This window comes from Drosophila eugracilis, unplaced genomic scaffold, assembly GCF_018153835.1.
Source record: "Drosophila eugracilis isolate 14026-0451.02 unplaced genomic scaffold, ASM1815383v1 contig_764, whole genome shotgun sequence".
Taxonomy (NCBI): Eukaryota; Metazoa; Arthropoda; class Insecta; order Diptera; family Drosophilidae; genus Drosophila; species Drosophila eugracilis.
The window spans coordinates 11,323-36,748 of NW_024573661.1; the positions used below are offsets into that span (position 1 = coordinate 11,323).

Sequence of the window (25,426 nt, forward strand, 5' to 3'; positions counted from 1 at the left end):
GCTCACACCCACTCGTAGCATCTGGGATTCATGAATGAAATCTCTACGCCCCCGCTCTCATCCCCCGCTTATTTCACGAGCTGCACATATCAACAGTTGTCATGACGCTGCCTTCGTTAACGACATTATCTGGGCAGTCGTGTGACGATGTGCGGATGGCAGGAAACATACTGAAATATTTTATGGACGAAAATTATAATTCACCTATATTGGAAAGTATTTATTAAACACTTGTCTGATAAATAATTCATGCTATTTACTAATAAATAATATAATTATCAAAAACTTATTTGAAAATCAAATGGAATTAAACTTTATAGTTTATATTTACATTGAAAAATATTTAAAATTTCGATACATTTTATTTATATCAATTTAAAACCTTTATCCAATTTTTTAGTTACACAAAATAGAACTAAAAACCAATTTCCAACTGCATTACAACTTTCATGTTTATTCAATAAATTTTTCGGTTTAGTAGTTTTTTCTAATTTATAAACTTAGATTACGAAAAATAGGTAATAAAGTTGCCAATGTAAAACAAAATCATAGCTATTGACAAGAAACAAATTTAGCATCAAATTTTTAAACAAAAATAATTAATGGGACTGGTGTTGAATTTCGATAGCCGAAAATAGGGATCTATAATAAGGCAAAATCTTAGCGATCGTTAAGCACCAGAAATATCTTCTTCGATTTGTAAATTAAGTACGATACAGGTTTTAAGTAATTCCACTTAACTCAAGAAGATACATCGTTTGATTGGTACATTTTAGAAAATATTTGAAAAATTGATTTGCTTTTGACTACTTATACGTACATAATATATATAGAGATATACACATATCTATATAGTTACATTTAAGTTTTAAACAATAAAATATTAAACAAAAACAAAAATCGTTAACAAAGAGCAAAAAAAAAAACGTGAAGTTTCGGGTTAGCCTCGTCTAGAGACTCCCCATTTCCTAATAGAGAGTACACACGCGGTATTTACAAGATCTTCCATGAATCAAAATATGTTTACATGTTATTATATATATATGTATCTATATATAGCTATATGTGTGTGTTGTATTTGAATTATTTCTATAACGTTTGAGTAGGTCCATCAGAAGCTGACATTCTAAAAAGTTGCATAGTTCACCTATCTTTCTTGAGGCCCAACTCTAAACTAAAGCTGTTCTGGGAATCCGTATCAGTTGGTGTTGAGGAAGATGGCTGAGTAAGTTTACTTAGAGCAAAAGTGTTCGGCATGTACACACTGTACTTAACTCGTATGTTTTGGTTATAGATACACGTACAGTGAACGCTTTGGGCACTACGACAAATATCACATAATGAGATCAATTGGATTTATATTGGGTACTTTTGTTTTCGTTTGCGCTTCATTTCCGTTGTTAAGTATTGGGTTGTGAAATAAGAATATACGAATAATTGCACAATGTCATTGAACTTAAGATTGTCTACAGGTTTGGGCTGACTGCTGACTGGTGGGCTAATTACATAGTTAGTGGCAATCCGTAAGCTGATTAAGTACCTAATTTAAATTTATGTATGTATTTTGAAAGTTGTTCCAATTCATAATACTTGAACTGAACTGATCCAGTTTGCACTTAATTTGAGTTGTTATCGAGTTGATTAAAGTTGGAAAAGTAACGAATAAAATTAAAGAATTGCACTCCATATACATAAGTGTAAACGTAATCCTATTAAGTTGTAACTTATTTATGTATAACAATGTGTTTCCGGTGGCTTTTTTGTGTTTTCTGATTATGGTTAGTTTTTCAGTATTCCGATACCAATGGTAAGTACAATTTTGTAGCATCCACACGAGGTTCGCCTTATATAGATATGCAACTTTTTAAATGTCATCTTCTAATGGCCTCACTAAGCCATTTAGTGTTTCTATAGGTATGTGTGGTTTATATATGTATGTGTGTACATTTGAAATGTTGTTTTTATATTTTACATTCATTAAAGTATATCCTCTTTTGAGTCAGTACTCACTTCAGAGGAAACTGCCGAATGAAAAGGGTTCATCTTTCAGTTTCGGAAGCAGCTCTTCTTGAAGTGAATATTGAGCATTAGTTTGCATTTCTTATGCCATAGGTATAATGTATAATTAAAATATATTTATATTTTCTTCTGTTATAAAACTTAAAATGAATTTAACCAAAAATAAAACAAAGTTAGTAATAACTTGTGTACTTCATCATATTTTGTTTTCTATAGTTGGGAGAATCCCAAACTCCCATTATCATTATCATTATCTTCCTTGACCTTTTAACCAGTTTTTCAAGGCGGGTGGGGTACCGTACAAAGTACAAAGGAGAGCCATGGGAATGCTGGGTGGGTGTTAGTTTTAGTCGTTTGAGTTCTGGTTTCTGTTTTCTTTTTTTCCGATAAGTTTTTCTTTTTCACGTTCTTAAACGACGCTCGAAAATGTTTCCTCCTGCTCTGGCTGCTTATCCTCTGGAAGATGGCAATCGACCACCTCACTGTGCATCACAATCTCAATGTCACCCAGTTCGGCGGCAGCTTCTGCCTTTAGCGCCACATCCTCTGCCCTCGATAGTTTCTGAAGCGAATGAAGTGTTTCCTCGTTGATAGTGTGCTCTGGTGAAATGTTTTCTTTAAGCTGACGCTTTAGACTGAGCGGCATGTGAGCCGTATTGCACTCCGGCGGCGATGGCGACTCCGTGCTGCTCGAGGCCGACGTCCCCGTGCTCAACTCATGCTGTGCAGCTGCACTAGAGACCGCCTGTTCACCGCTGTTGTTGAAGGAAATGTTCTGCCTAAAGACTTGCTTGCTGAAATCCCGCAACTGTCTGGAGGCTGTGTCGAGGAAGGATGAACTCCCCGTTTCCGTAGTTGACGTCGTATTTTGGCTGGCGTTGGAGAAGTTGCTACCGGTCAGTGAGGTCCACGAAGCAGGCGAAGATTTTCGGGCAACCGAAAGAATAGGATTAGAAATTGAGGTACTGGTGTCGACTCCGCTGGCTCCTCCAACTGCGCTTGCCGCTGTGGCATCTGTCAAAACACAGATGAAAGTTATTAAAAGCAATTACATCATTCGTTTTAATGTTTTTAAGATACGATTTTAAAAACTGAAATCTCCTAACATTTTGCAGCAAACAATTTTAATGGACAAAAAAAAATGGTTATTCCTATAGACTTTAATTTAGATTAGAATTATATCGTTAAGATATATATTAACAACATAAAGAACAACTAACTCTGTGTGCTGTTTGTAATCGTGTTTGCCGTCGGCACGTTTGTTATTTGACTGGTCTTCGGTTCTGGCGAGGAGCTGCGTTGGAACATGGTGCCGGTGTTGAATAAAGTGAGCAGCTTGTCCACTGCCGACGGATTGGCTATCCACGAAGTCTTCCTTGCACGCGTCTGTGGGGCGTTGCTGACGGGCTCGGCAGGCGGCGCTGGTTCTGGTTCACTTTCCACAACTGTATTCATTTTGCTTGCCGCAGCAGCAGCAGAGATTGCAACCACACTGGCCGATTCCTTGGTCAACGTGATGTCATTATCGCCAAACACGGCCAGGGGACAGGTCCTGTGTGGAGCATCTGGGCCAGAAGCCACGGAGTCTGTAACATCGGTGGAGGTTGAGGTTGATGTGCTACCATTGCTAGTGCTACTGCTCCCGCTGCTGCTGCTTCCAGGCGAGGTTGAGCTCGACTGACTCAAGGTGGGTGATATGGACAGGTGCGGGGAAACCTTTTGCTCGTTAGCTTCTTCGACTTTTGTACTATGTGCGTCCGTGTCATCGCTGGCCTCTACAATAACCACACTGCTTACAGGCACCGCAGCAACTGCTGCCTCCACTGCTTCGGAGAGTAGAACCGCCTTCCTAGCCGACTTTCAACATTGGCGTGGGCGGCAGGTCTATCGGTGGCGTGTGCGGTGTGATGGGTGGCAACTGTCGGTTGGCCATTGGCACCTGGGGATCTTCGTAGATGCGAGACACATGGAAACGAGACCTGGGCGACACAGACAGGCGCTTGATCGTCTGCGTCGAGGAGGTAACAGATGCCATCGCAGGCAATGAACTGGAGGTGGGCAGGGCTCCAACGGCATTGAGGCTGCTCTGACTGCCACTAGGCGATCCGATGGTGGGTATGGACATGCAGCTGCTGGCAGAGCGCGGCGTATGCGGTGGCGGATGCTGGGCCAATGGCGAGATCAGGGGACTGGACACTTCAGCCACGCGAGACACTTGAAAGCGGCTACGGTTGGGCGAGGACGACGGCGATATGGTAGGCGGACTTGGTCCCGGGGAGCGGAGTCGGGGTCCACTCTTCCGCTTCACCTCCAGCAGGGCAGCCGGTGTGGGCATGGCGGTTGCTGCAGCGGTCGCGGTAGGCGTTGCAGTCACAGTGCCAGTAGCCGCGTCCACGAATGGGCGACTATGGCAAGTCAACGAGATCTTCCGCGAGCCCAAGTAGTAACCGCCGCGACACCGTATACCCGGAAGGCTACTTCCAACGCTGCTACCGCCGCCGACCACGTTCAATGTCTTCTCCGCCAGCTCCTGGGCCTGGCGCTTCTCATTTCGTGAGCACAGGGAGCGAACGGTACCCAGCATCCTTGTATAATCCAAGTGAGCATCGCTGCCGATCTAAAACAAGAAAGAAGTAGTTTATCAGTCATACAGTATCAGTGGTGTACAAAAATTATTCGATAGCACATTTTTTGTCTATCAAAAAGCTGATTCTCTTTTTAGCCTCTTTAGTAGCCAGTTGTGGAGTTGCTCAGTTGGCCGAAGCAGTAAGGCAGGGTCAGCAGAACAACAGAACTGTGGTGCAACTGAGCAACTGAACAACTGATTGTGTTTGTCATTGTGATCGAATCCGACAAGCAGCTAGAGTGAAAGTTAGATCGGGTTTGGGCTGCGAAAAGTACTTAAGTACCAGGCGGGAGGAGTGCGTTTCAGTTATTAGCAAGTAGCATTGTTAACGGATGCAAGCCAAGCATTGTCAAAAGACGGTTGTTGAGCACAGAAGGCAGTGGGCAGAGAGAGAGAGAGTTGGAGGAGCAAATTCAGTGGGGGTTTACTTACGGTCTCCTGGGGCAATGGCGATGGCGGTATAACATTTACTATCGGCACTATGGGCAACTTTAACGGAGATGATAGAGGCAACGACAACAGTGACCACAAATGAAAACGATTCAATTAAAAATTCAAAATCAAAACTCTTAACGCATTAGGCGTCCAACACACAGCCATCCAAAACCAAGCACGATATCGCATTAAGTCATGGTGTCAAAGGGGGTTTAGCTTCGGCTAGCCGTAGCTTATACTACCCTTGGTAAGCATTCCTTTTAATCAAAAACTATTGGAACTTTTGACCTTTAAATATACAGCTTACAGCTTGTAGCTGTGGTCGTTAAATTTGTAACAAAAATGCATGTACATTACCAAGGATAATATACTTATTATCTTAACTACAGAACGTATAAACGCTAACTCCTTTGTTAAGCAAATGAATTGGGTTGTCCCCAAGTTAAGTTACATTCGGATGATATCGAATATGAATGAATATAAATTTCATAACTTTCGTTTGCCTAACAACAGATTAAGTATAAACGTAATACCAACTCAACATCTACTATGGCATCAGATGAAATGTTCGACTCTTGATGGACTTTGAAATAATATATAGCTGATTCTAGGTGTGGATAACTTACCGTCAGTCGCTTTGGTTCATCATTGATGTCGATCTGGGTGAGCGTTTTATTAGACTTGAGCACCTCGGCGATTATGTTCAGACTTTCCACCTCTAGTTTATTGTCACGGATGTCAATGCGCTGGAGCTTGCTGTTGCCACCAAAAGTGAGGATGGAGGCCAACGTCTCGATACCCTTGGCGCTCAGATGGGCACTCTGTAGCCCTAACGTGGTCAGAGTTGTGTTTTTCGTCAGACTCTCCTTTATGGTTGAAACAAAGTCATTGGAGAGGCAATTCTTGCCAATGTTGAGCAGTTCAAGCGAAATGGTCTTCTGCAGAAGCTCTGAAACAGCAGTGGCGCAGTCCTTGGTCAGATTATTATTCCAGAGTGTAAGGGCCTTTAGGCCGCTTGGTGATCGATTGGCCTCCAGCGTGGCCTCGGCTAGCTGGCGACGCGAAAGGGTGTCGTTCTTAGTTAGCTTTTCGGCAAACTTGGGATCGGCGGAGGCACTAGAGCTTACACTATTGTTGCTGGCGCCGCTGCTCATCCCGTCTAGCGATGTCTCGCTGCACAGACTATCGGAGCTCTGGGATCGGTTGCGGGTGGACTGGTTGAGATACGCACAGCTTGATTCCGTTCGGCGTAGGCCAATGCTTACTCCTCCCGGCGACGTGGACGGTGGTGGGGGCGTGGGTGCCGGGCTGGGGCACGGGAAGGGAGTAGGGCTCAGTTCTTTAACCGCCAGTAGGCACTCCTCGGCAATAGTTACTTTCGGCAGCGGGAATGCATCTTCCAGTTTTACCGGCGCGGGGACTGCCGGCGTAGGAGTGGGCGTCGCTGCTTCCTGGGCGGCAAGCAGACACTCAGTGGATTCTGTGGCAATGGTGGCCGTCTCTATGCCACACATCTCTTTAGCCATATCATCCAGCCGTGTGCTTTCCAAGGACACCGAAAGCCTGCTAAACTCATCCGGCAAATGTCGACTTATATCGCCTTCAGATGCGCTCTCAAATGCCGAGTCCGTGCTGTGCGTATCCTCGAAGTCGTCTACCACCTTTGCATTTTTGTTTACGTCCAGCGGTCGTGACCCACCCGCCACCGATCCACTGCCATTGATACAATCGCTCTCCTCAGCGGTGACCTCAAAAATGGGCGCTGGCGATGAACCACTGGGACTGCTTCCGATCTCGAGTGGCGGTGCTACTACTGCTAGGGTTGCTGTGGCTCCTGTCTCCGATGGCAATTGAATTGTATTATTATTGTTGCTATTGTTGAGGGAATTGTTAGCATTGTTATTGTTGTTGTTGTTGATGATGTTGTTCTGTACACAGGATTCATTGGGTTCAACGGTTTTAGCCTCTGTTGAGGGAGTAATATCTGCAAAACGGAAAGGAATCCGATCAGTGCTGGTCGATGAAATGCAGAAATAAAAAATTAATTTACCACATAAGTTGCGTTCGTTTTGAGAACATTGCTGTTGTTGTTGCGCGGGAGGCAGCGGCTCTTGAAGTTCAGCTGCATCAGGGACCGATTCGGACTCTATCGGACTGGATGAGATCATGGCCGGACCGACTTCGTCTCCTGCCAGCGGCTGCTTAGCGGTGGGGGTGGGGAGTTCACACATATCGTTGCTGATCTCGCTGATATCCTCGGAGCAACAGGCGGCCAGAGTGTCGGTGGATATATTCGAAGGCGCCTCCTCACTGCTGCTGTCGCTGTTCATGGAAAGCAGCTTGTCCAGCATCGATTGCCCGCTGACATTTTGGCTGCAGTTCCTCACAGTGCGAACAGTGTCCTCGGTGTTTTCGTCGTCGTTATCATTATCCAAGTCGACAAGGACACCTACCGCTGGATCGGTTGACGCTGCCTCCTCCGCCGGAGTCTCTGGAATCGTGGTTACGAGTGCAGATGACTCACCATCGACGACATCTTTTGCTGGACTGATGGACGATATGGCGGACTGGGTGGTGGATGCTGGGGGCTCCGTCTCCACAGGCGACACACACTCATCCACCTCTATGGCACGGGTACGCTTTAAGGCTCCCATTCGTCGCTCCAGCTCTGTGGACTGAAGGATTAGGGCCTGTACCAGGTACATGACGCCCTCATTCCTTATGTTGTTGTTGCTAATGTCGATTAGCTCCAAGCTGTGGTTGTACCGCAACATATCGGCTATATGCTGGGCATCCACACAGTCCAAGTCATTGTAGCCTACCCATAGCTCCTTGAGCATTTTGTTTTGGTAGAGACCTCGGCCTGCAAATGACACTAAAATAGAATACATTCAATTTCGGAAACGATCAAAAAGTGATTTCATCTTCAAGTTGATGTCCATTTGCACTCATAAATCCAGAATGACAATCAGGAAAAGTTCTTTAGATGATCTTATCACTAAATCATTATCACTAATCAAAACAACTAAACCTGGTCGGATTACTTACAGAGATGGATGAGTGGCTGTCCTCTGAGGCCGCAGTGCTCAAGCTTAAGTGTGTGCAAATTGGAGGAGCCCAGTGCGCGACCAAGGCTGTCGGCACCCAACTTTGTGATCTGATTGCTCTCGGCGTTAAGCAGCTGCAGTTCTTGGCTGCGTTCCACCATATATGCACACAGTTCCCAGCAGCGCTTCGTCATCTGCTCCTTGTTGTAGGAAATGTCCAGCTCGTAAGGCCGCTTCATAGTATTCGATCATCTGAAAGAGGGCCATCAAACAGGTTTCGTCCAGCGTGCAGTCGGACAGATCTATGCATTTGTATTGTATCTGCAAATGGATTTCGGTATATTATTAATCGGAGTTTGCCAAATGAAGTTCGAACTCACGGCTTACCCTTTTGAAAATCTCTTCCAGGGCTTCGCAATCGTTGGGGCTGAGTTTTTTCGCTTTAAGTGAGAGTAAGGGCTGCCGCACCTGGTTCAGATCCAGACCCTTTAGATGGTCCATTACACTTTCTAACGGTGTTGTGTGATGCTTTACACATGACTGCACATACTGATCAACGACCTCGGAAATGCTCCTCACAAGGCAAACTGAAATGGATCAAAGGAATTGTGTGAGGTTAGTAACAAAATCATAAATCTGCAATTTATACGACTGTAAAGCTTATGGCGAGACAAGCTACACTCTTAGCACTTCTTAAGTCTAGATCTTAAAAATTATAACTCTTAATATATGTCAGTTTTCCGTATTAGAATTCCTATGATTCTTCAGTTCTAATTACTAAGCGCCGCCATTTCAAAAGGCAACAAATGTGCCTGGCGAATACATTTTATATGGTCAAATATGACAAATAACTAGAACTTATGGCGCGTGCGGGTGCTTGGCTCCTCCTCCAGCGCCGCACCAACCACTTCCAGCTTCCTCATCATGATCATCAACAATTGCCGGCGTCGGCATCAAACACATGAAGCGACATAGACAAATTGTCCACAAAAAAAAAAAAAAAAGAAGAACAAAATTAAATGAAATTGCGGCGGCAATTTCCAAACGATTTGCTGTTTTCCAGTGGGGTTGGTTGACATGAAATCGTGAACTTGTAATTTGCAACTCATTTGCGTTGGACACATCTTGTGTGCTGTCTATCATTGGGGAACCAAATTTAGAAACCGCAGCGTCTACCATTTGACAACAGCTCCCAGCTAACAACGAGAACTCTTATAAAGAGCGCTTTTGATGTGCTCGCATAGTATAATATAAATATATGGATCGATGATGAATACTGCACGCCAGGGACTTAATTAATAAAATTAGTGCCAATTCATATTGTATGTTTTCATGGGAATTGTGGGTTACTAAGGTGTATTTTGAACGCATTTAGCGACTACTGCAAATTTAAACTAAAGGATGAATTCTCTGCCAAATGCCAAGTGCACCTTTCTTAAAAATAGTTGGCAACACAACAACGCTCACCTCCACTCAGACAAGCATAAGTTCTAATGAAAAACGTAAACAATTTAATCTATCATTGCATTATCTCGGCACATCGGTGTTAGAGGCAATTAAACGATTCGATTTAGATCTGCCAGAAACTTGGATGCCAACACAGGAGCGGCAACAACAAAAAAAAAAAAAAAAAGGGAGAAGCGAAATTTTGTCAAGAAATCTTTTCGGCAATTCCGAAAGATTTTCAATCTTGGCAAACATTCAAAAGTGCTTCAGTTCTATTTCATCTATATAATAGACCCGAGTACCATCCTCCTCCGCTGCCTTGAAAACCAACATCTGTTAAGTGATTCATTAGCGTTGAGTAGAATAATTTAAAATCTGAATTATTACGAATTTTCTCACGACTAGGCAGACAATGTGACGACCAAGTATTTGACGTTCTCTTTGATTTTTGTACGGGAACTTTTAACTATAAATAAAAATGATTTAAACCAATCAAATTAGTATTTGACACTTGAGATTATGGGTCAACAACTGTTGGTGGGGCAAAGAGGATATACTAGCAGCCGCTACCAGCAGCTAAGTAAGCTAATATAAACACGGAAAATAGAAAATATCAAGGCATTTTGGGCGAGCATCAGTCAATCATAAACAATTTTCTGTGTAAATAAACACATGAATATCGAAAAATATTGATGGCTTCTATTCGTTTTTTGAATGCGAGTCGAAAGGGTGATAAAACAACAATTTTTTCACTTCGTTTTTGAGGCTCTTCTTAATTATATTAAAAGAGAAACACATTTGAATTTTGCTGTGTTTAGCTTCTTTAGTTTAATGTCTGCTTTTAAAATCATAAATAAAATCAAGCAAAAACAACTTTAAATGAATTAGGAAACTAGTGTTAATAATCCTTATATTATCTAATTTTAAAACGATAAATAGTTTAAAAACAAATAATTCAAACCTTTTTGTTTATTTTCATAACTTTTTATGGTTATTTTGCCTTTATCCGTACTAAAAGGTTTTTGGATCAATTGATGAATATTTTATAAATTGTTATGCAAACATTTATTTCCTAAAATTGTTTTCGATCTATTTTTAATCGTTACGTTGGGCAACGGCCGAATTATAAACAAAAACAAGCCAAGCCCACCTGAGAATTTTATGCAAAAATTTCCTAATAAAATCTCGTTTGTCATCATCAACTATTTGCCCGCATTTGTTTGTCTTTGAACTTAAACTTTTGTCAAAGATAGCGGCCATGCAGGTAAATAAAATTCATCGGCTTTTAAGAGTGACAAAGACCATCTATGATCGATATTCGAAAATGGGGACCCGCATAGGCTTACAGTTTGTTTGTCTATTCGCGACTATCGATCGCATTGATAAGTGACTAAGCCAACACAAACATTGTAGAATCGCGTGCCGACGTCTGCCTGCGTCTATTAAATGCCTTTTCAATTTTTTATTATTCTATTGATTTTTTGCCTTTGTCGCCGCTGCCGCTGCTGCTGCTGCTGCTGCTGACGTTGCCGATTCTCACAAAAGTCGCAGCAAAAGTCGAATGTACAAATAGAGAAAAGCTATAAGTAAGCGAAAAGCACTCATAAGAGAATTGGGAAAATTGTCCAATTAAATTGCTGTTAATTTAGTGCTAAACATTTACAATGTCGGAAACTTGTTCTCGCCGCTCTGTCATTAATTTTATGATTGCATTTTGGTTTATTCCGAGTTGGCAACACATGATAGAATAATTTAAGTCAGATATACTATAGGAAAGTGTAACCAAAGGTTTCTCACTTAACAAAATTTTACCTAAACAGTCTAAATAAACGAATGTTTTTATAAAAAAACCTTAGTTATGCCTGGGAAAAAAAATAGAATCAATAACTTCAATTAATCTTAATCATAACTCATAGTTTCTATCATTGTTATATTTTTTTTAATGTAGATTTTTGAGGGCAACCTTTCAGTAAGGGAATTGAGTTAGCGTCTTAGTGACTGGTATTCCATCGAACCTGTTTTTGAAAATGTCTCATTCTCTTATCTGATTATTGATATCAACCTTCTGGCGTTGACTTGAATTGACAAATTGACTGCCATGACCGCCGCTCGTTTGTCATTATCGCGCACCAATTCTCAGCCAAAAGCAGACGAAGGGTTTTTCGACAAAGATAAGCGTCTCAAAAGCTCCGATCAGATATACAACAAAAATAAATAAATGAAAACCGCCTAAAATCAGCCATAAACACGCACCGAAATTATAAATAAGTGTGAGAGGCGAGAGCCAGTTTCGTTTTAACTAAATGCAAACATTTACTTTATTTACAAAAAAGCTTACTCATATTTACTTGCCTTTGCCCCTCGTTTCTTAATTTTCTTTATACCCTTTTTAGCTTGCCTGTGCCTCGCTTTGTTTTCGAATTGCATAAATTAATTACACCGCAAATGTACACTAAACGAGCTCGTGACATTTTGCACAGCAATTGATATTCTAGTTATTATCTTTCATGTCATTGACTGCTCAATTGAGATTGCACGAAAGTGAGCGCAAGTTTAGTTCAAATCAAAATTCAAAAGCTAAATAAGATACTGATTTTAGTTAACATTAGCAAACTTCCCTTATATTTTCAGAGATTAACAAATAAATTCATTCTCGGCACCTTCGGATAATTGTAATTTTTTCAATAGGACTAAGGTTGAATATCGTGAATCTGTTCAGAAAGTTTTAAAAGCGCAACCCTTTGGGTTGGGTTCACTAGAATGAGTCCCAAATTAGCTTACAGACAGGACATAAAGACATGGCTAGCTTGACTAGCTTGACTTGTTAATTACAGTATACCCTTTAACTTTACAAATAACAGATGACTCACTAGCAGAAATAAGTTAATATTTAACTCTTATTTGAGTTAGTTAACATACATATGAATATGTGAATATACACTTATCGAATTTTTAATACGTACTACGGTCCAATTATGACTGAAAAACAAAAGTGTGGAAAAATGTACACCCAGGTGAAGGCTTGTATAAAGAGTACCTCAGTAGCATGTTTGATTTTGTTATTCGCTTGCAGATTAAAGATTACTACCAAGGATTAGCTTAAATCGATTTTATGTTTGCTTTTCCATCCAACAAGCTGCATGCAAAGACGACTTCCTGTTTGCAGCACAACTAAATGAGAGAAAGACCAACCATTTACCGAATGCTTGAATTTAGCCAACTGGCCTAGTTTTGATCTCAGAACGAGGTCATTTACTGGGATTGGACCTTCCACAGATAATCTAAGTAGTTGGAGAGCTCGGGAAGCGAATGGAATTCCTATTTGCACAAATGTACGATTGTGTAGCTAGAGTTTTTTTCCTCCCTGCCAAAATGTCTGTCCGACTGTCATAATATCTTCTCTTGGGGCTTCTCATTCAGTGCTTTTGTTTTAGTGACAACGATGACATCACACATGTAGTTCCTACACCCACAACGGCGAAAAAGAGCAGTAAATACATGTGCAAACACAAAGACACAAACAAAGGCAAGAAAGGAATCGAAGTAAACAAACAAATGTACAAGAAGGCAAATAAAAACACAAAATTTAAATATGTTATATATGTGTGCCTGGGTGACACCTACACAGAGGTAAATAATAATGGACACGAAAAGAAGAACAAAAACGGCGCAAATTCATAGACACTCTGACGAAACGTACGACGAGCACAAAGCAGAGACCGCGATTGGGGTCCAAGGCAAACTTAAAACGGAGCAGAAAAGAGCAGAGCAAAGCACAGCAAAAGCAATGCCGGCCAAAAGAAACGGCGGGCAAATAATAAAATAATAATAAAACATGTGGGGAGCACACAGCAAAATGGAAAGCAAAAGCAACGAAAAATGAACCGAACCGTATCTTATCAGCAATTTCTGTTATCGCTGACGTGAAAATAACAAATAACAAAATCAAAGGAAACTCAAAAGCAATAACACACATAACAATTTTCGGTGTGGTAAGCAATTTAACAGCCAGGGATTGAAAACAAATAACATACTCGGAAAACAAATTATATTTGCGATTTAAAAAGTTTAGATATTCCCACGAATCAGGATTATTAATATATATTTAAGTATCTATCTTGATATTATGTAGATGTAAAGAGCCTTAATTTCAATAGTAACTTTAAAATATGTTACCAAGCATTTGAGGTGAAGAAATGAATGAGTTTAATTTTTCAACACAATTTCAAAGATAAGATGAAAAAACTAATTTTCTAAGCTGAATTAAGAAAAGTAAGTTTATAAAAGCAACCTGTTGCATATGTATACATTTTTAGTCACTCGATTCTTTGTATCCCAATTATATATATTGCCTACTGTTTGAGAATTTTCTACTAAACTGATCTCTTCCTGAATTGCACTTTCTTTGTGCTTGGCAACAGCAACTAAATCATATTCAAGTAGCAATCGCAAATAGTACGCATTTATCGGATGCTGTTCACTTAGCCATTGGTAAACAAATATTTCTGCGCATCTCAGCGACTTGGCAGCCATTCTCTTTAATTTCACTTGAAATTACTTGACAGATCTCTCGGATCCTTTTCACACCCGCATTACAAAGCGACCAAACGTGTTGCCTTAATCAAATGAATTCACAGGAAGTGAAGTAATGGGAATGTATCTCGAATTTGGCTTCCGTGTTTTGCTGGTATTCATAGCCTATGATAAGATCGGCAGCACGGATTCAAAGTGGGGTTTCAGCATGACAAATTGTCAGCTGAAAGCTGTGCAAATAAATACTGAATAACCGGAAGAAAAAGCGAGAAAGTTCTCTCGTTCCAGTACCACCCAACCATCATTTAATTCAATTTGATACTATAAAATCATTCAATTTGAAAATTAAAGAACTTTTGTTTTTGTAGACTGAAGTTCAAAAAGTGATCTATAGGAGAAATATTAGCCATAGCTGTAAACACAGAAAGATGAAAAACTTTTCCAACGATTTTGACTACAGACATTATTACTTTAGGTTTATGTCAAAATAATACATATTCACCTAATATCAAAGTAAAAAAAATGAATGCGGTTTCTTTTTTCTCTACCACAAAAAGTACTTTTCAGAGCATCATTAAAAATAAATAAACATATCCTTTATTTTAATAAGGTATTCAGTAAGCTTACCTTGTTTCCAGGGATCGGCTGGCTCTAGGTAACCGGTGACCAGTTGGTTATCCGGAAACGAGACGCGTCGGACGATGGATGAGTTCAGTGAGCTGTCCGAGGATTTTCGCTGCAGCAGGCTGGGTGCAGTCGACAGGATGGTGTTTCGCATGGGCAATCCCATGGGTGCACTGCTTCCGGCTCCGCGTCCACTACTTCCTACACCAGAGCTCACAAAATCCGGGGACATCGTCGAGTTGGGATTGGAGGCCAGCGAATCGGTGCGCCATACCGCCGTCTGCTTGGCATCGTGGTATATCTTGATCTTCTGTCGCTGCTGCGTTCGCATCTGAGCATTGAATGCGGACGAAAGAGCAGCGCCCGCAGCGGCAGCAGAGACATCATCGACATAAGATGTTGCCAATTCCGCTCGCTCTGCCGCCACAGCTGTTGTCGACGGCGCTTGACCCTCAGCTGTTGCATTTATTTCCTCTACACCAGCTGATGTCGCTGGCGCTGCAGCAGATGTTGTTGCAAAGTGCGTTGCAGTTGTTGGCTCTGTTCCATTGCCTTCTGTTGTTGTTGATGTTGCTGCTGCTGCTGTTGTTTGTTGGTCTCCATTGTCGCGATTGTTGTGCAACATTGTTGCGAGGCGTTTTCAATTGATGCTGTCGTTTTCAAGTTTGTCGCTCTTTAAGTTTGCAAAATATCTCGAACTTGTTTTTTATTATTATGTTTCACATTTAAACCACTTTATATACAAATATTCACACGCTTCGATATTGTTTATTTTTCTTTTCGGTTTTTTTCTTATTTTATTTTTTTTTTTTTGTGCTTTAAGCATGCGCTTCTCGTTTACATTTTCGGGTGCTTTTATCAATTATTTATTTATTTCAACACTGAAAAAATAATATCAAAACCAGATTAATTGGAGCCAAAATAAATTCTAAGTGTTTTGTATGCCGCTCGCCCACAGTTTGAATGGCGATAAAGTAGTGTTCAAATATGTCAAACGCATCGAATAATCAGCAGGGGCCAGTTTACAAAACACAAAAAAATTTTCCGCTCAAAAATTTCCACCGCAACGAGCGCACACTGGAGCTGACAACGACACTTTTTGTATTTTCAAATGTTTAAGTTAATATTTTTCGGTTTTTTATTATTTTTTTAATAAATATTTAGTTTATTTTTAGTCCACAGTGCATTATGAACATATATAAATAACGTTGCAAACGCACAGTGAAACTAACTCAAATAATTTCATATTGATTGATTTAAAAAATTTGTTTATTATTAATTGGACTATTTTTTAGCTTTTATACACTTATTAATTTTCTTTTCATCTTTTAAATTTTTTGTGTTAAGCCCGTTTTGTTAGGTTATTTTTTTAAATCACTGAATATTCTGTTAACCGTTTTTCTAATTAGATCATTTCCTGCCTCACTGTGCAATGTTTGAAAACAAAAGGAAAACGAATATTAAAAAAAAAAAGAGACAAAGAGAGCAAACCACACTCACACTCAAACAATCTCTGGGCGAAGCAAGAGAGCAAAAGAGAATGGCATAAAAAACATTACCTAATTGTTATTGTTTTTGTTTGCTTTTGCATTGCCAGAGAATCGAGAGAGATAGAGAGCGAGAGGAAAAGCGAGAAAAGCCAGTCGCAGATTGTTTGTGATTGTTGTTTGTTATCGTTTTTCCCCTCTGCACTTTTCGCATTTTTGTTTACCTCACCAGGTTGCCTTTCTCTCACGCGTCTTTCTGTGTGTGCTAAGTGTTCGGGCCACACTGACATGGTTGTATGTGTGGGGGAATAACACGCGCCCTGTTGCATGCAAAAATCAAATTAAAAGGCAAATTGCAATTGGTAATTACACAGGCAGTCGAAAGGGACAAACAATTGCACGCTCTTGCTGCTCACTTTTCCTCGAAATTTGTTTTAGAATAAATACACAAATTACGTCACGCATGTCGGTGTGAGTTTAAGGGAGGACTACTAAGTTGTTTTTGTTGTTTCTAAGTTTCTTTCAATTTCCGTGTTGCACAGTTTTTATTTTATGTGTTCACATAATTAACTACGCTCAGCGCACATGTTGTTTTTGTTATAAAGATCTCTGGCTTTGGCGCATTTACATTCGCACGCACCGAAATCTGTTTTATGTTATACAACTTTGGGCGAAGGATTTTGTTTGTGCGACCAGTCAGCAAAAGCCGCGTTCTATCAGGCATTTAACCGAACCGTGATCCATTCAGCTTAAGATTCAGCTATCGACAAATAGGCATCCGCGACCCAACAACAAAACAACCGATTACAAAGACGTTGAAAATGCGAAAGATAGAAATAGAAACCCGAGTTGCGCATTTTCATGCTGGCCAATAGGCGGCGTTGCCAGACTGTCGCAAAGCGAATTGGTGATAAAGTACTGTTTATTTTATGCTTTGATTTCGACTACGTGAACTCAGAGTATGTATATTAAGTGCAAGTTAAGTATAAAGTTTTTTTTTTGGTAGAATATAAATATAAATCAAGCTTATCAGCAGCGAAAATCCTCAGCTAAACCGATTTTACGATTAACTTCTCATTGCCACACTCGAATTCTAACTAAAAATCCTGGATGTAGATCGAAAAACGAACTAATAAGGCTAATTTTAATTAAATTTATTTTATATTTTATACATTAACTTTAACTTTGACGACGTGTAAACCGCTCTTTGCTCTCGCAACAGTCTGGCAAACCTATCCACGTGTGCTCTTCTCGCGCACACCTCTCGGTCACTCTCCCTTAAATCGCACGAAACATACAACATCAAAACAATAAGTTTGTGTACACATGCTCGTGTATATAAACTTCAAGTTCTATATGATGCCTAGTTGTTTGTTTTAATTTCACATTTTAGACGATATTATCGCGAGAATCATACAAAACCTGCAGTAGCTCTCTTTATTTCTCTCTCTATGCCCACAATATGATGTCAGAGAAAACCTTTTTCAATACACCTCGTAAGGAAATATTCATTTTGAGTTGGAATCCAATATGCCACCTTTAACTCGGCATTTCACTTGACAGAGGTGCCGTTTTCAGGATTGTGAGTCGAATTTTGCGCGTTACAATTTTGGGTGAAGAACATACAGGAAAAAAAACAAACTTCAGTTTTCAAGGTCACTGGGCTGAAGTTTTTCATACACACACACGCACTACCCCTCAGCCGTTTAGCCACCAGCGACAGTGTTTTGTTTACTAAAAGTAACTTACTCCGCACTCAATTTTATTTACTATATTTTATAAATTTCATCCAAATGTAATTTTCCCGGCGATTAACGTATTTTTGGATATTTCGAGTAGGGATGGGGAGCCCAGCGAAGGGAAGAAGATAGCGATAGAGAGACCGTTTTCGCGGACGTTACTTTACGTCAACAATCAGTGCGCAAACAAACGAATTAAAACCTTTTAACAATAAGATGTTCAGGGCAGGTTTTAAAATTTATGAAACTTTTGTAGGCGAGGCAATATTCAAAACAGAAAATTAAAATTCTGCTGATAGATTGATTTTATTCGAGTTGGGGAATAGCAAACGGATCTTTGACGATATTTTTACCAATAAACGAACCGCGCGCAAAGAAGAAAAGAAAATGAATGCGAAGCGACAAGGCGATGATCGGTGTTTTTGCTTTATCCATAGTCTTACAATTACATCTTCTTCTTCAAAAAGTTTTTTTTCCAAACAAAAGCTGGTAACACTGACCATAAAAAAATATTATGTTTTCAAAGTTCGGTAACGTTGACCATCTTCCTCTTTAATTGGTTAGTGAAACATAATTAACGAAGAAATGCGGAAATTTAACTACAACACTCAAGTTTCGCTAAGCTTATCGGTCTTTTCCATTATACTATTTGTAATCGCGTTTTCAACGCCCTATTGGTTGGTTACAGACGGTCATTTAAATAATCCGCGATTTATACATCTGGGCCTGTGGGAAGTTTGTTTTAACAACTTCCAAGACATACATCGATTTTACGACAATCGTTTTACCGGATGCTTGTGGGTCTTTGAAGAGGAATATTATATTATACACGACTTCCTCTTGCCCGATTTCTACATACTGGTTCAACTTTTAGCCACGCTTTGCTTTGTTATGTGCATCATTGTCGTACCACTCACTGCAACACTTCTTCGCACTTTACGAGATGATGACCAAAACATTGGTCTGCTCCTGGCAATTGGATCATGCCATATTGTGGGCTCAGTTTTTGGATTTATTGCAGTTATAATATTTGGGGCCAAGGGAGATTCTCGCGATTGGATGCCTGGCTGGCAAAACAATGACATGGGTTGGTCTTTTGCTTTGGGCGTGGTTGGTGCTGTGCTGCTAATGCCGGCTGGTATACTTTACATGGTAGAGGCACGGCGAGAGAGATACAAGCGGCTTAATGAAATCGGTAATAGGGAGGTCAATGAACACGAAGATGACTATTTTCAGGACCAAGGACCTATCGCTTCGACACAATGCCCATCTAATTTTACATCTGAGCCGCCAAGTCGTCCACGCCGACCTCAGAAACCTGGAGCTTCGAATTTCCCAATACAAGGAGGAATTCAAACAGATATATAGCATAAAGAATCTAAAATATGCATTGCTGCTTTGTCCGTCCATTTACAAGATAATTAAATATTTTTGTTAGATACCGTAATAAAGGTGTCCAAATTTAAAAAAAAAAAAAAGTTCGGTAACATTGACCATCATTCAGCTTGCTCTGCCGCTCATTTGAGTTCTGTTAAAAGTTGAAAACATTGCTGTTAACAACCATTTTATCGACCAACGGCAAAAAAAAACCCGGTCTTTTAGGTCTTCAAATAATATAATGTTTCACAATTATATTTCATAAAATTCATCGCTCAGGCTTTAAGAAATTGTAAGCAAGGTGGTTCTGGTCTAGAAAAATGGAAAAGTTCGAATTAATCGACTCCATTGCACTCATTTACTAATCCAGTCAGAAGAGTTCTTTGCGTTCCTTCCTTTCATCCATCAGCATTTACTCAGCAAAGCAACAATTGGTTTATCAAACTTGCAATAACACTTCAAAACGGAGCAGCCTTGTTTACAGATAGTTTCTGTTAAAATATTTCTGAAATAAATTTCATTTTCATATTCATATTTTTTAATTTAAACTTGACAGAAGTTATGTTGAGAACACAAGTTTTTCGAACACAAGTTTGTCTTCCATTCAAATTTATCTTAACATTTCTGTTAATGATTATCTCTTGTAGTGATACCAACTAATCAAATTTATAAAATGCCATCTATTACTAAATATTTAATTTTGAATACGGTCGCACTGATTGAAATCCAATCAAAAGACCTATCGTATATCGATGCCACAAAAAGCCAACTCAGCTGAAAGAGCCCATTTTTATACACAAAAAATAAGTTGCTGCAGCGAAATAAGTTAATTTCCCCTGTCCACTGAGCCCCAAGACAATGCAAAATGCGGCTGGCCAACGAGAAAGCGAAAATGCACCCCCAGCTGAGTGACTTGGCCGTGTTTGTGGGCATGGCGATCTGCTGTCTTCCAACTTTGACGTGGGCCGCGACTCTCTCCGACAAGCGACTGTGCGCCGATCCAAAATGTGAACGTAAGTTGTAATCTACTGTCGGGCAAGGCAGCCTTGGACCTCTAATAGTTCCATGTCTTTCAACATAATTGCATAATTAACGCCGAATTTGACTATATTTATGTGCTTGCAGAAATCATCTCGACGGGCATTGCCAAAATCAGCTATGCCTCCGGAGGCGAAGGTCTGTTATCCTTTAAGATTAATTCCCCTATTCGCGTTCTATCCAAGAGTGCCGGCAGTAACAAACAGTTATGGGGTGTCGATATCAACGGGCGTCGAGGATATGCCAACAAGGACTTCATTATGGAGAAGAAGATCATTGTGAAGGACAAGGACCTTGCGTTCGAAGTGCCCGTGCTGGGACCTGGCAGTCCAGTTCAAACCGTGGAAACTCCACTGCAGCCCATTCTCAACGCTTCTGAGTCAACCGATGACTTGGCAACGACCACAACATCGCCACTTGAAGTTAATGTGCATTCAATAGTGGTGGAGCAGGACAAGCTAAAGGATCAGGAAGTTCCTGATCCGACAGCGTCTACCAAAGCCCAGATGCAGCTGGTGGAAGGCACTCAGTTGCCCTTGGAGGCTATTCCAGCCGTTACCGAAAATTCCATTGTTTCAGAGAAGACAGAAGAGCCCCTGGAAGAACTGAAACCTGAATTCGCCTCGACAGTTGTTGACACGAATGAGCCGATGGCGTCAATTTCTGAGTCCAGTAAACTGAACGAAAGTGTTACTGAACAGCTATCTTCCACCGATGGTGAGAAGCCAACTATACTGCCGCAGGCCATTAACACTGAACTCGAAGACTCTGAGGATTTCGATTATGGGGATGATGAGGCAGACGAAGACGAGCACGACGACGATGACGACTCCAACGAACCTAGTAAAGATAACGAACCGATCACAGAGAAAGCGAACGATAAGAAATCAATTAACGAATCGATTGAATTAAAACCGCCTTTTGTTGAACAAACTAATACAACTGATAAATTGGAGACCGCAAAGGAAGAGTCCATAACAAATCCGGTAGAAAATGACGTACCAAAGCAGGAAGACGATAAACCCTTAGTTCCAGCCACTCTTGACAGCCCTGTAGTCACTAAACCTCTTTTTGAGTCGGAAACAGATAAACAGACGGAAGTTAAGGAAGCTCCCAAGGAGGAGTTGGATGCTGTTGTGAAAACAAAACCTATAGATCCTTTGCCAGTCGAGAATGTTACTGAAAAGTTGGCTGAATTACCGCAAGTGGCTGTTAAAGATGAAATTGAAGAAGAAGTTGCGACCCCTTCTGCCGTAGCTGCGACTAAAGAAGATAACACTGCTGACCCTGTTATTGCTCAATCGGAAAAGCAAACACAATCACAAACTGAGTCATTGACCAGCTCAACTGCTCCTGCCGTTGAAGAGATTCCACTGAAAGCGGAACCTATTGGCCTACCGCCACTCTTTGAAAAGAAAAACTTTGAGAATCCCAATGATTACTATAAGCAATTACAGGAGCAGCAGCAAAAGCAGAGAATAATTGAAGAGGCGGAGCAGAAGAAAAGGTTGCAAGAAGAAGCGGAGCAGGAGAATAGGTTACAAGAGGAGGCAGACAAGGAAATAAAGTTACATGAGGAAGCGGAGCAACTGAAGCGATTAGCTGAGGAGGCAGAGCAGAATCTACGGGTTCAGGAAGCAGATCTACAGCAGTTTAATGATTCTTTGGATACACATTCTAATGAAGTACTTGGTAACACTAATGACTATTACAAAGAGCAGCAGCCAGAGCAGAATGAACATCACCAGCACTATCATCACTCCACAGAACGAGCTTATCAGTACCCATCAAGTGTAGAGCAAACTACTCCAACCCCTGACGCTGAATCTCCTTACGGCGCAGTTCACGATGAGACCACACAAGCATCCTCAGCCGAAGTTGACCGTGCGGGAGTCGGTTCTGTAGAACCTGTAGCTCTTCCCGCGACAGCTAGTCCCGTTTCGGATGTTCCTGTCAAGGAGGATGGCGTTGGTTTAGGTCTCTTTGCCACGATTGTCGACACCGTGAATAATTTTATCGGAAAGGAGCCACAGAGCGCACCGCCAGATAGCAGCGATGAACTTCAAAGAATTCTTTATCCGGGCAGGCCTGAGCTGGCACCTCTTCAAAAGAAAGCAGAAGGTAGGTCTTTTATTTAGACATAATAATAGTGTTTCAGTAAACCAATTAGAAAAGTAGATGAGCAAAGTCCATATATGGATAATTATAAGAGAGAACGATTAAAACAAAGATTTGAGATTAAAATTGATCTTTAAGGCAGTAATTATCTTGTAAATGCGTGAAATGGAGTTATAATCCTTTAAAATTCTTTATAATTCCAACAAACAAATTTTTAGACAGGAAATCTTTATCTCTTATCTTTATTATCCGGTGTATTACAGAAGTCTCGTTTAGTCCTAATTGACTTGTTGTAATTCACCGATAGCTCCAACTAAATTTCTGTTTCCAATTTTACAGGATCTGTTCCAGTAGATGTAGATGGATACTGTGCTCGTTTCCAAGCTCGAGATGAGCACTGTCATAGCACTATATCCTTAGATAATTTTGCGGAAGTAATGGCGGGCAAATTGGTGGATCACAGTCAACTTTTATTGTGCGTGGTCATTGCGGCCGCATCCTCTTTGTTTTTTGTGTTCGCCTACTACTGTTTCTGCAACAGCAGCCAGGAGGGTGCACTACTTTCCAAGCTGAACCACTTGGAGCGCAGTTTGTTGGCCTCTCATAAGGAGAACCTGATCATCAAGCACGACCTGATGACTACACGAACGAAATTGGCCAGCATTGAGGACAACTCCTTCGGCTCAAATGATATGGTTGCTGACCTAAAGAAGCAGCTGGAATCGGAGCTTTACGAGAAGGCCAAGCTGCAGGAGCAAGTTAGCTCACTGGAAAGGGTAGGCTTACAAGTTCGTTTGCTTAGAGCTGTATCTAACACATATTTTTCGTTAAAAGGATTTGGACAATGCGGCTGAGGCTGGCCTGGAACTGAATAAAATGCTGTCAGAGGTGCTGAGCAGCCAGAATGGAGATGAGGCCTTCATGAGCACCGTGGACGAGCTGCAGCGTCAGCTAAACGAACAAGAAAGTAAGTATATAAACATTAAATAAATGTAAAAAGAGACTAACGTTAGGGAAGTATACTTATTGATATATGTACAACTTGTTCACTTTTACAGAAATCATTTTCGAGATCAACTCGAGTCTGGCGGAGAAGAGTCGCGAGAACAGCGAACTGCAATATACTTTCACGGAGGCCACTGCGCGCCTTACCAGCGATTTGAAAGCTCTACAAGAAGACAACTACGAGTTGGAAATCGAGAAGTCTAAACTGCAAACATGTCTTGAGGAAAATAAGGCCAAAACGGAATTAGAGCTAGCCAAGGCATTGGAGTCACGCAACTACGAAATGCAGAGGCTTCAAAACCAAATTCTTGAGCTGACCACTAAATGGGAACGGGAGCACGGCGAATTGCAGACTAGTCTAGCAAAAATCGAGGCGCTTGAAGATTGCCTTAAGGCAGTCAAGAAGGACGCCAACCTAAATATACAAGAGCTGATCACCTCAGCCAAAACCCGTGGCGAACTAAACGCGGCTCATAAAAAGTTCGTCGACCTGCAGGCGAAGGTGGAGCAGGAAGTTGCACACAAGCAGCGTTTGGAGACCCAGTTGCAGCAGTCGAGTTCAGACGTGGAGCAGCTGAAGCAGGACTTCAACCAAGCAGAGCGCGACAAACTGGAAGCCCAGACACGACTAGAAGTCTTGTCTGGTTACTTCCGCGAGAAGGAGAACGAACTTAAAAAGTAGCTTATCCAAAGATTTCCTCTATAAGAAACTGCATTCATTCGTTATAACCATTTTAGAGAACTAAGTCTACAGGAGACCAAATGGCTCCAACACCAGGGGGAGAACGCAAGCACTGTGGAGACCCAGACGCTGATGAAAAACGAAATCCAAACTCTGAAGTACGTGAATCAAAAAACCAAAATAATTAAATAATACGTGCTAAAATTTGTGTAACTCTTGACATGGAAAAAATGTTTAAATCTATTTTATTTCAGATCTCAGAATGATGAGCTGCGTGCCGAGATCGAGGCCCAGATAGCCTCACACAAGGCCCAGATGGGCACGCTGGAGAACCGCGCTCATGAGTCGTGGCTGGCGGCCCGGCAGTCGGAGCGCCGATGCGAAGAGGCGCTTGCAGAGGCCGCCGGTCTGAGGCGCAAGCTAACCACCATGGGCAGCGGTGTAGGCGTAGCCGGAGATCCAGGGGTCATGGAAGCTATTGCCGCCAACGGAGCACCTGTGCTAGGGGCGGAACTGAAGACAGCCCCATCGCCTCTTCCCTTGCCGGGATCGCCACTGTTGAACATGCCAAATCCACTGCCATTCCTGGCGGCACCCTTCTCTCCGTTCATGGGTCTGCCGCCACCATTCCTGCCGCCGACTGGAGCGGGAGGTGCACGCCCTCCGCCCCTGGGACGCATGCGCTCTCCGCCGCCTTCCAGCCGCGGCGATAGGGATCGGTACTCGGACTACAGCGATTATGATGACTATGACGACGATGAAGAAGACGAGCGCGGCATGGACCGCCGTCGAAGGCATAGCGGCAGCTGGGGCCGACACCATCGCGACTCCTACAACCACTCGCCGCGCACATATCGCTCGCTTTCTCCGTCGGACAGCCGTTACAACTACAACGATACGGAGACGGACTTCAGCCCGCCCCCAAGTCCGCCGCCAGTTTCTTCAGGGCGCAGCGCGACATCGCGACCCTACAGCGAGGTGTAAGGAAAAGGGTGTACCCTTTGTAACCAAGTCCTACCAAGTATATTAGACTCAAAACTAGTTCAAATATATTTATTAATCAATGATTATCGATCGGTTGGGTCGGGGCCTCAAACCGATTCCACAAATAGGGATCTCAGGAGAATCTATTAACATCAACAACTGAAAAAAACACTCCTGACTGAATGGTGAATGATATCCAAGAAAATTCAAACAAATTAAACACAATGACAAAAACCAACCCAATGGCTGTTGTTTTTATTTAATAT

At 41.5% G+C, this 25,426-nt stretch overlaps 3 protein-coding genes across 4 annotated transcripts; 2 read left to right on the forward strand and 1 right to left on the reverse strand.

The window, feature by feature from the left end:
• Positions 1 to 436: 436 nt before the first annotated feature.
• On the reverse strand, positions 437 to 16,236 carry LOC108106977 (serine-rich adhesin for platelets). The gene is given in 10 exon segments (XM_017214306.2): positions 437 to 3,033; positions 3,240 to 3,879; positions 3,881 to 4,636; positions 5,078 to 5,134; positions 5,707 to 7,064; positions 7,131 to 7,943; positions 8,129 to 8,354; positions 8,356 to 8,448; positions 8,515 to 8,714; positions 14,734 to 16,236. Coding segments are annotated over 10 exon segments (5,370 nt in total). The 5' UTR covers positions 15,356 to 16,236; the 3' UTR covers positions 437 to 2,428.
• A 2,231-nt stretch (positions 16,237 to 18,467) lies between these two features.
• Positions 18,468 to 19,398, forward strand: LOC108107013. Its single transcript, XM_017214358.2, has one exon. It carries the CDS (start codon positions 18,542 to 18,544, stop codon positions 19,322 to 19,324), a length of 783 nt encoding a protein of 260 aa, XP_017069847.2. The 5' UTR covers positions 18,468 to 18,541; the 3' UTR covers positions 19,325 to 19,398.
• Positions 19,399 to 19,815: 417 nt separating this feature from the next.
• Positions 19,816 to 25,398, forward strand: LOC108107011 (transport and Golgi organization protein 1). Of its 2 annotated transcripts, XM_017214356.2 has the most exons (8): positions 19,816 to 20,346; positions 20,459 to 22,063; positions 22,139 to 22,492; positions 22,829 to 23,265; positions 23,324 to 23,456; positions 23,548 to 24,172; positions 24,233 to 24,334; positions 24,431 to 25,398. In XM_017214356.2, exons 1-8 carry the CDS (start codon positions 20,199 to 20,201, stop codon positions 25,158 to 25,160), a joined length of 4,134 nt encoding a protein of 1,377 aa, XP_017069845.2. In that variant the 5' UTR covers positions 19,816 to 20,198; the 3' UTR covers positions 25,161 to 25,398. The 2 variants fall into 2 exon arrangements, with proteins under 2 accessions (XP_017069845.2, XP_017069844.2); XM_017214355.2 differs by having other exon boundaries at positions 19,976 to 20,346; positions 20,459 to 22,492.
• Positions 25,399 to 25,426: the final 28 nt, after the last annotated feature.